Source organism: Synchiropus splendidus, chromosome 10, assembly GCF_027744825.2.
Source record: "Synchiropus splendidus isolate RoL2022-P1 chromosome 10, RoL_Sspl_1.0, whole genome shotgun sequence".
Taxonomy (NCBI): domain Eukaryota; kingdom Metazoa; phylum Chordata; class Actinopteri; order Syngnathiformes; family Callionymidae; genus Synchiropus; species Synchiropus splendidus.
Window position 1 is genome coordinate 6,285,851 of NC_071343.1, and position 14,340 is coordinate 6,300,190.

The 14,340-nt window shown below is 43.5% G+C and overlaps 1 protein-coding gene across 4 annotated transcripts in view; it reads right to left on the reverse strand.

The window, feature by feature from the left end:
- Positions 1-14,340, reverse strand: part of myo16 (myosin XVI) — a 100,905-nt gene that overhangs the window by 63,216 nt on the left and 23,349 nt on the right. For all 4 annotated transcript variants that reach the window (XM_053876806.1, XM_053876807.1, XM_053876805.1 and 1 more), the window contains exons 3-4: positions 6,997-7,067; positions 6,751-6,894 (exon numbers count right to left, since the gene is read on the reverse strand). In XM_053876806.1, the coding sequence (XP_053732781.1) occupies positions 6,751-6,894; positions 6,997-7,067 (215 nt within the window). The remainder of the gene's footprint in view (positions 1-6,750; positions 6,895-6,996; positions 7,068-14,340) is intronic.

Here is a 14,340-nt window from a genome sequence, read left to right on the forward strand (position 1 = left end):
CTGCATACAGAGGCTGTGTTATACACAATAACAAAGCGTGTCGTGGGTCAGCTGATCAGTCCGCACACGTTATGTTTTTTCTGGCTTTCTTCGGGGCCGTTCAAGTTATGGATTTTCGTTCGAAATCCGAAGCAAAAAATCTCGAAATTTTTGTTCGAACTCCGATTTGTTCGACCTCTGGGACGTTTGAAAACCGAGGCACCGCTGTACATGATTTTTAACTCACTCAATTCCAGCATTTGTGGAGCTCCAGCACCAGCACAATCCTTCGCTGAACCAGACTTAAGGTTAGGTCAGAGACCGGAATAGCTAAACCACCATTGAGTGAATAGAAGTGAAGGTGAAAGAGAAGACAGTGAGCTAAACAACCAGCATCATTTTAATGGCTGTCATTACAGTAGATGAGGTTTATCTCCAGTTCACTTAGTCAGCTCTTCTGCATGGAATAATTACACTGGAATAAGAAAAGCATTCCAATCTTGATGCTCCCACCGTGAGCAACCATTTAGTGCTAACAAAGGAAATTAATTAAAATTCATTATCTCAGAAAATGTATTATTAAGCCCAGAGCACATAAATACCTGCACACGCACTCGATAAACCCTCCCCCAACTTCCTTCTCATGTTAAATTTAGCCCGCTATATTTATCTCGATTTGATATTTGCACAACCATCCCCCCCCCCATCATGAGCACCGAACAATGCAGACAGCTCCGCCGCCGCTTTTGTTTCGGTGAGGTCTGGTTCTCACACATGGGACGTGCTCGCTCAGACAAGTCGGCGAGTGGAAGTCAATAAAGGTCCGGTTTGATGAAGTTATCAAGTGACAGACAGATGCGTCTGGATCTATCCGTCAGCGAGTCACTTGGTGGAGACCGCCGTCACTCATGAGGAGAAGGAAGAGGGTGGACTCCACAAGTGAAGAAGAAAGCTTTAAGGTTTTGTCTGTAAATAAGAAGAACAATAAGAGCTAATCTGACAGTAGAATTTGTAAAAAAAAATATATATATATATATATATTAAAAAAGAGAAGCTGTAAAGACTAAACACAATGTAAAAAAAGTCATTAAATAAAAGTAAAATTATTATTTAGCTAAACACATAGAAAGAATATTACTTTTGCTAAATTTGATAACCCAACATGTTTTTATTTAAATGGATATTGACTTTCCTGTAAATAAAAAAAAACATGTACGTATGCATTGAAATGAACGGGAAGAGAAATGTTTATTATCTGACTGTCGAAAAAAAAACCCACTTTGATTTGAGAAAAGAAAAGTCGAAATCTAGACATTCAATTTATCAATGTGTAACATATTTTCTAGAACATTCATGTTGAATAAAAATGTTACAATGAGGAGCTACCTTTATGTGGAAGACATTTTTTTAGCCGAAAAATATCAATCAAAAAGGTCAACACTGGTAAGGGAAGGGTTAATATCTGAATTTTTCCATTTTGCACCTATTATTATTGTTGTTATTATTAAACTATTTCATTAATTTTGTTGTAGTTAATTATGTATAGACCTTTATATTCTGTACTCCGCAAGCCTTGGTCATGTATGTCCTGTAAGTTTGTCATACATGTCTTATGTCTAAAATTCATAAAGATATTTGAATTTAAAAAGGTCAACATTAGAAGAATAAATCCAAATAACAAAAAATCCAAGTTGCATCATGATGAATGATGCGGTTTGATCCCTAGGTAATTTGTTTTTCACTGTCATAATGAGGAATATTACGACTCGACTGTCTCTATCGCAGCATAATTGAACCCACTTGAGATAAGCAGCGTTTCCTTCACCTTGCTGACGTGATTTACAGCTTTGAATAATTCAAAAGTTAACAAAGAGCCGTTGGAGTAATGACTCACTCCCTTATATATCTGATAGAGATGTAATTACTGCGCTCATCTCAGACCCAGCGGACAGATGGCGGCTCAGAAAGCCTGATGACGGTCGTACGTGGATATTACTCATACCAGAATTGCTGACAAATATAAATAGGTTGGCGTTGGCTGGGAGCCACACACAACTCGAGCTGGACTGAACAAGTTGACTCTTGACCCAGACAAGCTTGGCATCGCGGCGTGATTAATGTGCGACGCCTCTCCAATAGAGGGAGGTTCTTCCGCCTGACGACCGAACCGAAATAAATCTGAAATAAACTGGATTACAAGTAGTTTTGTTGTACAAAAAACACAAATGTAATATTGTATAACACTCATTCCAAGTCATTTGAACAAGTGGGGCAACTTATTGGGAGCAGTTTAGCAAGCTGTCGAAGCTTGAAAAGAGGGCAACACATTTTCTGAAAAAACACTGAGTGGGTGTTTTATTTTAGCTTTCAATTCAGAGTTTTCCCAAGTTGTTAAGGTAGTAAAAGTATTTTCCAGAACAGATCAGGCAAGCTATATTGCCCATGTCTTTTCTTCAGCCCCTCCATGACCCGTTGTTTCCCATAAAAGCTCCAAACATTCTGATGAATTTCATGTCGTCATCCACATGCAAGGTGCCCATCACTTGACCATCTGTTTTGTTCCCATTCTTACCCATCTATTTTGCTCTCGGCTCCTCTGATCCCCTGCAACCAACCTTGTCTTCCATCTATTCGGTCAGCTTGCCACACTCGCCTGGGCTCCCTGACCCGACCAGCTAACCAAGTTTCTATCCCAACTCCGTTTCCAGAGGTTATGAACATGTCATGACCTTGTCATAACATTTCTCCCCCGTACTGACTAAACCTCTCCACATCAGCCTGCCATTAGGACTCCATGCTGGTTGGTGACATTTCACAGCCTGCTCTTTTCATGACACAGAAGGAAGGCTGAGGACACTACGACTACGAGACTCTGAACCATACGGACCATACAAGTGAGACTGTTATTTACCCAGCAAAACGTGTGTGTAATAAACTCTTGGCCATTTAGAGGATGAAGCACCGCAGCGTGAGAACAGCAAGGAGGAAAGAGTGGAGCCTGTAGCTGGTGGCTAATCTTTAACTTCAAACCAGCGAGTTCAGACGTTTAAAATTCATCGTCGCCACCACGGGAAGTAGGTCAACGCTACAAGAGAAAGTGTGTGGGTTTACGCCTTAAAAAGAAGTGGAAACATTTATTTTAAAAGGAGGAATTGTTTCACTTCTGCCCACTTAAAGCATGAAAAGTAGCAGTTAAGAAACATTTGAGCTGGATGCTAGTAGGTCTGCAGCAATGATAAGATGTGGTCAAGAAAAAAACAGAAGCTTTGTGGTGGAATTCAAAATAAATACACTGTAAATTCCGCACTACAGAGCGCCGCACCCACTAAATTTAAGAAGGAAAATAGATATTGTTCATGCATAAACTGCAGTGGTCTATAAGCCGCGGGTGCAGCGGTGCTGTCTGCACCGTAGAAAGGTCAGTGGTGCACAGAGAGGTATATTTAAACACGATTAATGATGTTAAAATATAGGATTCCACAGAGACTAAATTTAAGCTGGATCTCGACACATAACTTTAAGCATCTGGGTGGAAGAGCCAGAACATTTGGCTCTTCCAGAGAGAGGTCACGGGGGCAGCAGCCAAAGTAAAGAGACCCAGAAGGCTGAGGTGTTCATGGGCCAAATGTAGCCTTTTATGTGGCCCCTATGTGGTCAGGGTAAAAACTGCAAGGGAAACTGTGCCGACACCTGAGATCGAGAAGCACATATTAACCATGAATAAAGATTTTTTGCTTATTTACTGTTATAGGAGTTATGGTGATATTTACAGTGAACTTTGGGTGACCTTTCCTGGGAAATAAGTAGGATGGCTTAACCAGACGCTAATGGGTTTTACAGTATAAGCATTCATTAATGGCTTAATGCTGCTAATGCACACATGAATAAATGGATAATTTATGGTAATATATGTCAGTGTATATGAAGTGTAACTGTTTTTTTTTCATTGTTCGTCACAGAGACATTTTGAGCTTGTTGATCTCCACACTAAAGTGGAATTGTTCTTTCCAGCGATCATAGTAAAATGTCAAACAAATAACTCTTCTGCTCACTCTTCCGTCAGAGGGGGGCAGACATTTTGCCTCCCATGGGGTGAAATCCTAATTCTGTGTTGTGTTTTTTCATATTCGGATCAACAGCTTGTCAAATAATCCAGCGAAACAAAGCGAAGCATGGGGTTGAGAAAAGGCTTTTGGAGGCATTTGGAGTCACATGATAAGAGACTTAACATTTCTGCTAACCCCAACACTTGGAGATAATGTACTCCCACCCTCAATCCCTTTAATGTCTGCATGAGCGGAATATATCAGTCAGCAAAAAGTCCTGGGCGCACGACACAATGAGAGGCAGCCAGGAGGAGAAAGCTGGACATGTGTTAATGGCTCCACGTCCATACATGCTGATCACAGATAGAGTTGCTCCACAGAGAGGACACTTCTCTTCAGACACCAACATATACGCAGAGGAAGGTGGGCGCCCCGATAAGCGCTCGAATGAGGAATCTGTGGGAGACCGGATACGAGCAGATAGCTGGAGTGACGCAGGAGGTGACAGCCTTGTGGTGAGGTGGAGTTATTTTTGTACCGTTTGAAAGACAAAAAGCAAGTGTCCTTCCTCATCGCTGCATCACAGAACTAAAGGCTTTTCAAGCCCTTCTTCAAACCCAGCTGGATTATGCTGAACAAAACGGACTCATGAGTCATAGCCATGCAATTAAAAAATACATTTAATTTTCAAATGTTTTGGGAGAATTTTTATGACTAAATGATGGTCACGCCAAGAACAGTGCGTACGTGGGAGGGACTCTGACATGATGGAGTTAATTTTCATGACTTAAATATTGTCGAAAATAGCCACGTTTCAAACCATGAAAGATGTCATTTTAAAATAGCCTCCAAAACTTTGCACCTGTTCCTAAATATACGTGACATCTTAGTAAATCACCCAGAATCTGTGCATCATATACAAGTCCTTTCCTATCAAAAGTGTTATCATGATGATGTTCCGTTTTTTTGACAAATTCAACTGCTGACTTAACCAGTTAGATGACTTTTGAACGGTGACTTGAGAAGAGAACTGAGGCCAGGAGAGAGAATGTTTTGAAGGAACACTGACCACGACGACCTCCGTGTAGCAGGGGACTGATACCAGAGAGTGGATTGAGTCAGAAATCCCGGTTAAGACCGATACTGCAGCCCTATTGAGCTTATTTTAGCCGCATGAGTGAGGTCAGAGGTGTGGGACAAGTGGTGCCTGGAGAAGATTCTGGCACTGGAGGATCAATATCACAGAGGCTCACAGAAGTGTGGCTTATTCAACCGTGTAGGCATCTGGACTGAAAATATTTCGCTCGCGTGTGTCAGGTGTTTTTCACTCCACCTGGTTATTTAGGTTTAAGATGAAACCATCTTAATCATCATCTTACGTTTGTTTTTATAAAATTTTACTAGACTACGCAACGGTTCTTCATAAAGTGTAAAGTGTCGGTCACTCATAAACTGGATTTAAGGTTAACAAATGCTCCAACTTTGGACTGAAAATGGGCTATCTGCATTCTTTACTGACTATGATTTAAATTTAACAGATTTATGGGCATGTGTTTTATTTCCAAGCGCTCAATAGCAACATCATAAATCAGTGCTGCTGCACGCACTGCCGGATAAATCTGTGGAGGAGAGGAAACTCCTGATATTGATCTAGTGTGATTTTCCAAAAGCACTTAGTGAACATAAACTAGCGTGAGCCGTCTGATGGCAGCCCTTCAAACCTTTCCAATATTCCCAGGAAGCTTCCCAGCACCACACTTGGCAGCCGGCAATCACTCAGGACCCAATCATTCGTACCAAGCTGCACGGGACTCGGCAACACCTCCAGACCCGGCTCCCTGAGTGAGTGATACTCCTCCCCTGCAGCTGTTTACGGAGCTAATAAGCACTGCTTCTGCCGGGGCCAGACGTTTAAAAATCCCTGGCAACTTAGGCCAGTGACAAAGGACTGACAACCTGAACTAGTCTGGATTGTCACTTTGTCTGAAATTCAACCCTAAAAATTCAGAATTTGAATCCAAAGTATTGACTACCTGCATCTTTACTTTACTGGGCATGTTATCTCTGGAGGTTGCAAGAGAGTTGGTGATAGTCGAGACCACCAACCCTGCGACCGAGACCAGAGTTACTATACAGTGACCAACGCCAATGAGGGAGGCCAGACCAAGACAGAGACCAAATTGAATACAGAGCAAGGTATAATTTTGTTCCAAACTTTGGTCTTTTCTACCGTAATTTCCAGACTATGCCGCTACTTTTTCTCGCAGTCTGAACCCTGTGTTTTATACAACAACGTGACTAATATATGGATTTTTACTGGTTATCGCCAGGAAAGCTAAGTGTTTTATTTAACTTAAAGGGCTGAAAATGCACTGTTTTCTCCTGCAGCTCCGCCAACAGAGCTGATCACCTGGAGGAGCGGAGACGAGAAGCAGCAGCTGAGACCGGCTGTGGTGTCAGAACTTCAGACATGTGGCCGAAAACAGCACATTTTGAGCGCTTTAATGTCAATAAAAGATATGAGGAATTCATCATTCAAGTTCAGAACATTGTCGAGTTTGTTTCATGAGTCAGACCCGATGCTGCACTCTGTTTAGAAGTGATCCTCATGCATTTCCAAAGTTTGGTCTCACTCCTTCATTGGTCTTGGACTCGGATGACGTGGTCATGACTTGATCATGAAAATATTATGTGCGGAAGCTGTGTGTTGGTACGTGTCTCTCACCAAAAGCAGGAACAGCACCATGTCAGCATGGTCGCACACGCACGCCACATGCAGGGCCGTCCATTGATCTTCATCCTGCAGGTTGACGTTGAAACCCCGCTCGATCAGGACCTCTGCCGCAAAAACGTTGTCATGCCGAGCGCACTGTGAAGAAACAGTGGTGTCCGTTAAAAAAATCTGCACTGCTGCATTCAGCATGGCGGCCATGAAAACGATTCACCCGCTGGTGTGTACAGCAAGTCTTACCAAGTGCAGTAAAGAACCCCCAGACGGAATATGATTGTTGGGGTCCGCTCCCTCCTTCAAAAGCCGCAGCACTGCAAAACAAAAGAACATCGATTTACATGTATTCCCACCTGCTGCTCCAGAATGAAGACGGACGTCCACACGCTTCGACAATAATAGCGTTTCAAACATTCCATCACACTCAATCGCGGCCCGGTGTCCTACCACTGCTCTTGACACGTCAGTCTGGATCAGCGTTAAAGCTTCGCATGTGTTTGTATCAGCGTCTTGTTCTGGCAGACGCCCAGACAGCCTCTGGGTCACACATCACAGCCCACTAACACACTGGCACAGATAGTGCAGGCAGAGACGGCTGAGTGCTTCTCAGACTGAAAGCTATATGCCAACACACAGAAATAGTTCCCAGCAGACAGAAAACGGAAACAACAGCGAGGTCTACAGTTGCAATTCAGCTCTTACTTGTACTTGATAAACTGCGGTTCAGTGAGTTTTAAATGGAGATGTTTGTGCAGGCTCTTGTTTATTCAGGTCGCTGACCAGGTCCTCAGTTCAGAGAAGATACGAGGGAAGGTACACCGTTTCATTATTCAAGCATCTCATATATGTTATATTCATGATACAATCTAGCTTCCATTTTCAGCTGCGAACCCAAGGTTGGATCGTGGCGCTGTGAAGCATGAGCAAACGCACACAGAAGACTAATGGGAAGGTGATGTCACCATGTCCAGAAAGCTACGGAGCAGCTCTGAAGACTGACACACAGACTTGGCCAGGACTAACTCAACAGTTGGACTTGAGGTCCAAAAAGGACCTGAAAATGTCACCTCAACAGCTCATGACTCTCTTCTGAGTCTATTCAGGATGGCTTCTCAAAGAGAGTCAGGATCCCCGTGACTCTTCATCCTCGTTTTCAACGCCTTCTTTGGCCCCTAGTGTGCCTCCCTCCCTCTCAGGGTGGAATGGCAGGCTGGTTGGCGGCGCCCAGTGTGGCAGCAGCTCCCCCACCAATATCTGCACTGGGAGTACTCCCATCCCAACAACCTTCCCCCTCTCATATACAGTATGTGCAGTCCTTGAGTTACATTATGTCTTCAATGTTGCTCATGTGCAGAGGTGTTTTTTCCAAATCCCACACTGTGCCCCGCTCACAGGAGCCTAGTTTGGGAGTTGCTTTTTTTCTCCCTCCTGCCGGGTGTTTTCTTTTTCATCTTGTCTTTGAACGCGGCTTCCGTCCCCCCTGTATGTCATGCGTGTCTACCGGACGGGAGTGATGAAATTTCCTTGTAACTACTCGTGGTATACAATGACAACAAAGCCAATCCTGAACCCTGAAGAAAACTACTTTCAGTTTTGGCTCTCAAAAGACAGAAGAGGAACACAGCTGGCCGAGAACATTGTCTTCAAGCTCAGCTCTACTGACATCACATGAGAGTCCTCGCCTTTGCCCCTCCCTCATGAAAGTTAAATGCCTCTAAGAAACCACAAAAATATTACCAGGCTGTTCTTGCATCTCTTTTTAGAACAGAGCGGCGGTGTGAAATCACCTTCTCTTATCGACAGCCATGAACTCACCACCATAGTCTTCACACTCCCTTAACTCTACACAGACCGGCTTCATCTTCCGTAATGGTTTAATGAGCCTGTAAAGTCATCCTGCACAATTAACTTCCCTCTCATTCATACACTTGAAGGGCTCAGGACTGTAAACCTCCAATTAAGGCTCGCCTGGAGCCTAAGCACTTACCAGGGAATAGATAAAGCCCCGGCTTCCCTGCCCATCAGGCTTTATATCACGGAGGCTGATGTGCTGCCCAAGAGTCATAAATAGTCGCCAGAAGACGCAGCCAGTCTGGAAGCTGGAGACGGACTGGAGGCAGCCAGTAAACAGCCATTTAGTCTCTGACAGAAGAACCTGACGGAGGTTTAGAGCAGATTTCCCATCGTAGCTGAAGGGAGGTCGAAGGTCAAGCACCTCATATTGACATCAGGACGCCATAAAATAAATAAAAAGAACATTGGCTGGTTAAGGTCCAAGCAATAGCAAGGTCTGAGAAGCTAATAACGCACCACATTACGAGACATGGACGCAACAACGCAGCCAGACAGATGACAATTCAGACATAAATCTCAATTGGAGGTTTTTTTTAGCGTTATGTCTCCTTTAAATACTTTGTAGGTGGAAGCCTGGACAGTGGTTGAGGGATATCCTCCCATCCAGGCGGGGGCAGCAATGAGCCTGAACCCTTGTTTTATCATTGTTTATTGAATTTCCCCACTGTGGGACTAATAAAGACCATCTAATCTAATCTCATATAGTCTCTGCAAGGAACATGAGCGAATACTTGTTCTTCTTCTACAACGTCTTTTCTACCTGGTACCTGGATCTAATTCACCTGCTTCCTCGCCATCTTCCTCTCTTTCTCCTTCATCTTTTACACTCTTTATTTGTCTTTCTTTTGCTTTTATCCTCCTCCTTCCTATATTTCTTCTCCTTTATCTCAAGTTTTTCCAGTTCATTGCTTTCCTCTTTTTCTCCAAGTTAATTCCCCTCTACAACTATTTCTTTAAGCAACTACTTCCTCCTTTTCTCACTTTCTACCACTACACTCTTTTTTCTGTCTACTTTTCCGACCCCTTTTTCTTCTACATTTTCTACATTTTCCTTCCTTCAACAATACACATCCTTTATTCCTTCAGGTTCCTTGTCTTTATCTGACATTTCTCCTTTGCTTTCTCTGTTCCTTCATTGTTTCCCCTTTTTCCGTTTTCTTCTTCTTTTCATCTACCTTTTCCTTCCTTTGCCCTCATTTTCTTCTACTTTCCCCTCCACCCTTTTTCATTTTCATATCTCTCCTTTGTCCCCGACCATGTCTTTCTCTTCCACCTGTTCATCTCTATTATCCATTTATTCCTCTCCTCCACTTCTTGATCGTCTTCCTTGACCTCCTTTACCTCAGCATCTTATCTCATCCTCCTCTTCTATTCTATCTTCTTCTATAGAGATTTCCAGAACGCGTCTTTCACCTCAGCAGGGGTCAGATCAAGGACCATGCTTTTATTCTAAAAGCACCAGTACAAAAAGTAGGTTAGCCGTTGATGGAAACACAGTGCAAGCCATTAATCCCATTTTGTAAACACAAAGGAAAGCTTTATATATCTATCTATATATATATATATATACATATATATATATATATATATATATATATATATATATCTTCCGACCAGTGTCCTCGGATTGACCTTTGGTGGTGTAGCAGTGCTCTCGTTGATCTCTTTGCTTCACAGCAAAATGAGCAACGCATTCTGAGCGCAGAAATTCAACCTGTCGCGCGGTGTTTGATCTTGCGCCGTGATTTCCTGTTTGCCATCATATCAAACGCTGGTTCAACACCGGCTCCTCATCAGCAGACTGCGCGTGGGGAAATGGGAAGACGGCGCAAAGCTAAATGGGCTGTCATTTTTTAAGGGGAATTGCAAAACAGTTGTGGGGAGATATATGAATAGTTGCCATGGCAACCGGAAGGGAACCGGCAGAGGAATGAGGGGAAGGCAGCCGGAGCTCGAGTGGAGTAAGAAAGTAGCCCTGATGAGAAATGGGTTTAGGAGGATTAAACAAGGAGTGACATATCAAGGGAGGCAGTAAATCCACCTCAAAGATGCACAACAAAGTGTTGGTTTTCCATCTTCAGACCTGCCACCTTAACACGCTGGCTGATCTGTTATTTGCAGACTATCCCAGCTACACGGGGACAGAGGCGAGGGACACTCATGTCATCACAGGGCAAACACAGAATCAGAATGAATCTCTGTTCAACGTTGGACTGAAGGAGGACAGTGGAGTAAGCCGGTGAAAGGACCCAGGTCCAGTCCAGGCTGCGCAAAAGAATAAAAATAAAATAATAATAGTTACAATAAAAAGATTATTTAACCCGTTCATCCATTCCTTGAGTCGCTCTGCTGCACGACCTTCTCCATCGTGTTTCGTGGGAGCCATTATTTCTGAACACAAAGCTTGTAAATCCATCACTTTGACAAACGCTCCTGCAGCCGCAGCACTCCTTATCTCACAGTCATAGAATCAGGGCCCCGTGACCCGTCGCTGATCCATGTTTCTGCGATGAGCTCTGAAGTCGAAAACGCAATAAAAGATCTCAGAATTTGTTCTGTTACATGGAAGACTCATCTGCTCCATTATTTTTCTGACTGATGTTCTGGGTCTCCGCCGCCACAGTGATGAAATGTGCTTAAATCAATCTTCTCCCGCTGGGTCGGCGATATTTACAGCGACAGTATCATTACACTCTGAAATAAATAAAACACGTGTGAACATATTTTAGCCCTTGACTAAAACCTGCAGTTCAGTACTTTACTCTTAGAAATAAGGTAAAGTTCCACATTCCCGGATGAGAAACTTTGCTGGAATGAGGTTTTATATTGGATCCCTGTGAAATATATTGGTGTATCTTCAACACCTCTGTGGGTTTAGACCCCATTCTGTCAAACAGTTGACACTAGTCTTGACACGCCTGTAATCCCAGACCGCTTCTTCGCTGTGTAGAAGTAGAAAATGCAACGTATTCCACATCGGTTTGCTTTTGTCTTCACCTAAATGCCGGCCTTTTGATTTGAACATAAATGTCCCCAAGTGTTAGCAGGGTGTGTTTTAACGCTGAAATATGATGTTTCAATCCCGACATTGTTTCAAGTTCGCTGTAAAAGTAGCTCCCCACTTTATAGATACAATGAATTGAAGGGGTTGGTCAACACATTTATTTATTTTTGACAAACTGAACTCTCAGATATAAAATCGGTTGCCATGCAATAGACTTGAAAGAGTTGGAGGAACCTCAGGTCAGCAGTGTCTGCAGTCATGAGGGTCTCATTTTACCGGGTCAATCTACATTCCTACTGTCAGTCATGAGCTACAACACATTCTCGCTCCTAAGGCGTCACATATTGACTATTGTCAAGTGGACTTCTTGGTCCAATGTTGACACATAAGCATGCAAACAATGACAGAAGGGGGAGGAATAAGTAACTGAACCCGACTGAATCTGAACTACAGCAGTTTTGTAAAGAAGAATGGGCCAAGATTAGTCCTGATCGATGTGCCAGACTGATCTGCAGCTACAGGAAGCGTCTGGTTGAAGTTATTGCTGCCAAAGGGGGGGCCACAAAATATTAAATGTGATGGTTCAGTTACTTATCCCCCCCCCTTCTGTCATTGTTTGCATGCTAACCTCATTAAAATATGAAAACCCATAAATGTTTGGGTGGTTTTAGTTAAAGCAGACACTGTTTTTTCATCTGTGTGATTTTGACAAAGATCAGATCACATTTGATGGTGATTTGATGCAGAAATGTGACAAATTCCAAAAGGTTCAGATACTTTTTCATACCACTGTACGATACGTATCTCGATACATGGGAGGATATTGTTTATTGTTGATAACAGGCATAATTTTAAAGAGGAAATGATCAATATTTTGTGCATGAAAACAAGTTTGAACTCAGTCCAGTTAGACTTGTAGCGGACAAAAATGTGATTAGTATTAAACGCGTCACAAATGCAGCAGCATATTCAAGTATCTAAGTTTGAAATATTGAAAAAGCCGACTTAAAATATCACAACAATCTCACAACCAAGTATTGCAATGTTTCAGGAAAAATACAATATCGTTCAATCAAGTATCGGGACATTTGAGCGGATCTATATTTTGTTACAACCTATGACCCATGACCATGACCCCAAGCACTGTCTTGTTTTTTACGTGCGGGACAGTCCAGTAAGGAAAACTGGCCGGAAGTGCCACAGGACGGCAAACACGCTTTAGTTGAAAGCCTCATGCAGCAATATGGAGCAGAGAGAGCTGATTTCAGAGTCAAACTGGGACACAAAAATCCGCTTGATGACATCGATATGTGATGGAGCCAGAATGATTTGCCCCTGCAGGGTGACAAGACTCTCTCTGAGAGCGGAGTCATTCAGGAGAGCACGCTTCCTGGACCCCTTCCCTTCATCACAACCCCCTGGAAAACTTTGTTATCCATACTCACTTGGTGCAACAAACAATCGAGCTCACGTATCCTCTCGTATCGTCCATCACAAGAGGGAAGGGGAAAGGGATCGAGCGGTTTTACGTGCAAGAGACAGACTCGACATGAGAATGCACAAAGGTGATAATGGCCCCTGCAGATTAAAATCCCACCTTTGACAACCTGGAAAGCTGTTGTTGCTTTCACAAGCAGCGATGCAACAGAAGGTGTGGGCGGCGGTCTGTTTTGCCGTGTTTACATCATTTGACAAACTAATGGCTGTTGGCGAATATCAGTCTAACCATTACGCTTCCATCAGCGAGCGATCGTGACTACAGACTGCTCATAAGCAAGTCTGCCTACTTGCTTTTCCAAATCACGTAATATATAAAGGGAAACTGGAGAGAGCCTCCGTCAGGTCACATGCCAGTGGAAGTGTGAGGCAGTGACAGAGAAGGGGGACGACGTTCCTCGCACCTCCCGCTGCTCCCTGACCTGCTGCTGCTCTCCTCCTTTGTCACAGTGTCACCTTTTTTTCTGCCGGCATCTCTTCATCCTGTTCTCCTTCGGGTACTGCAACACAACACGCCGGCGTGTACACACTTTGCTTCATCAGCAGATGTTCATTTTTATTTCCATCACATGCTGTTCCCTTCCGCTTCCTTGAGCAACTTCTCAGAAAAAGACTTTCTCATTATCTCTCCGGTGAAGGATGAGTCACCCAAACATATCTCGCGCAGATCTCGCTCTTTTGTCACACAATCCATAAATGAAATCCTAGGATTTGCACACTGTTCATTTCCAGTGGAATAAAACAGAGTGTTGTGCGATTTGACTGGGGTGTGGCTGCAAAATTCCATGACTGACCTATGAAGATGAGATCACTCTGTTAGCTCAGTCACCTCATGACCACAAAGTGAATCAGAGTGCAAAGGCAAAAGCAAGTTGACTTGCACTGACGTTTTGGTCTTCAGTCATCCATGATAATGGTGCTGACTTGACTCTCACTAGAAGCTTCCACTGCTCTTCAGGCAAGGCATTGCCAGGTCAACCCCGAGACCTGATCACTCCGGGGTCCAAGGGTTTGAACTCATTCCAGTTGCTTGTTCTTTCGATCCCTCTCTCTGCCTTTCATTTCACCGCGCACATGGTCTGTAGATCATGAACATTTTATCTATTGAATAGGGGATGTGATGCCACTGTGAGGTGAACCAATGAGAGCAGAGATCCCTCTCTGGCTCGGGATGCACCAGGGTTGAGTACTTGCACTCATACTCATAGAATAGCCACTGACAACAGGTTCGG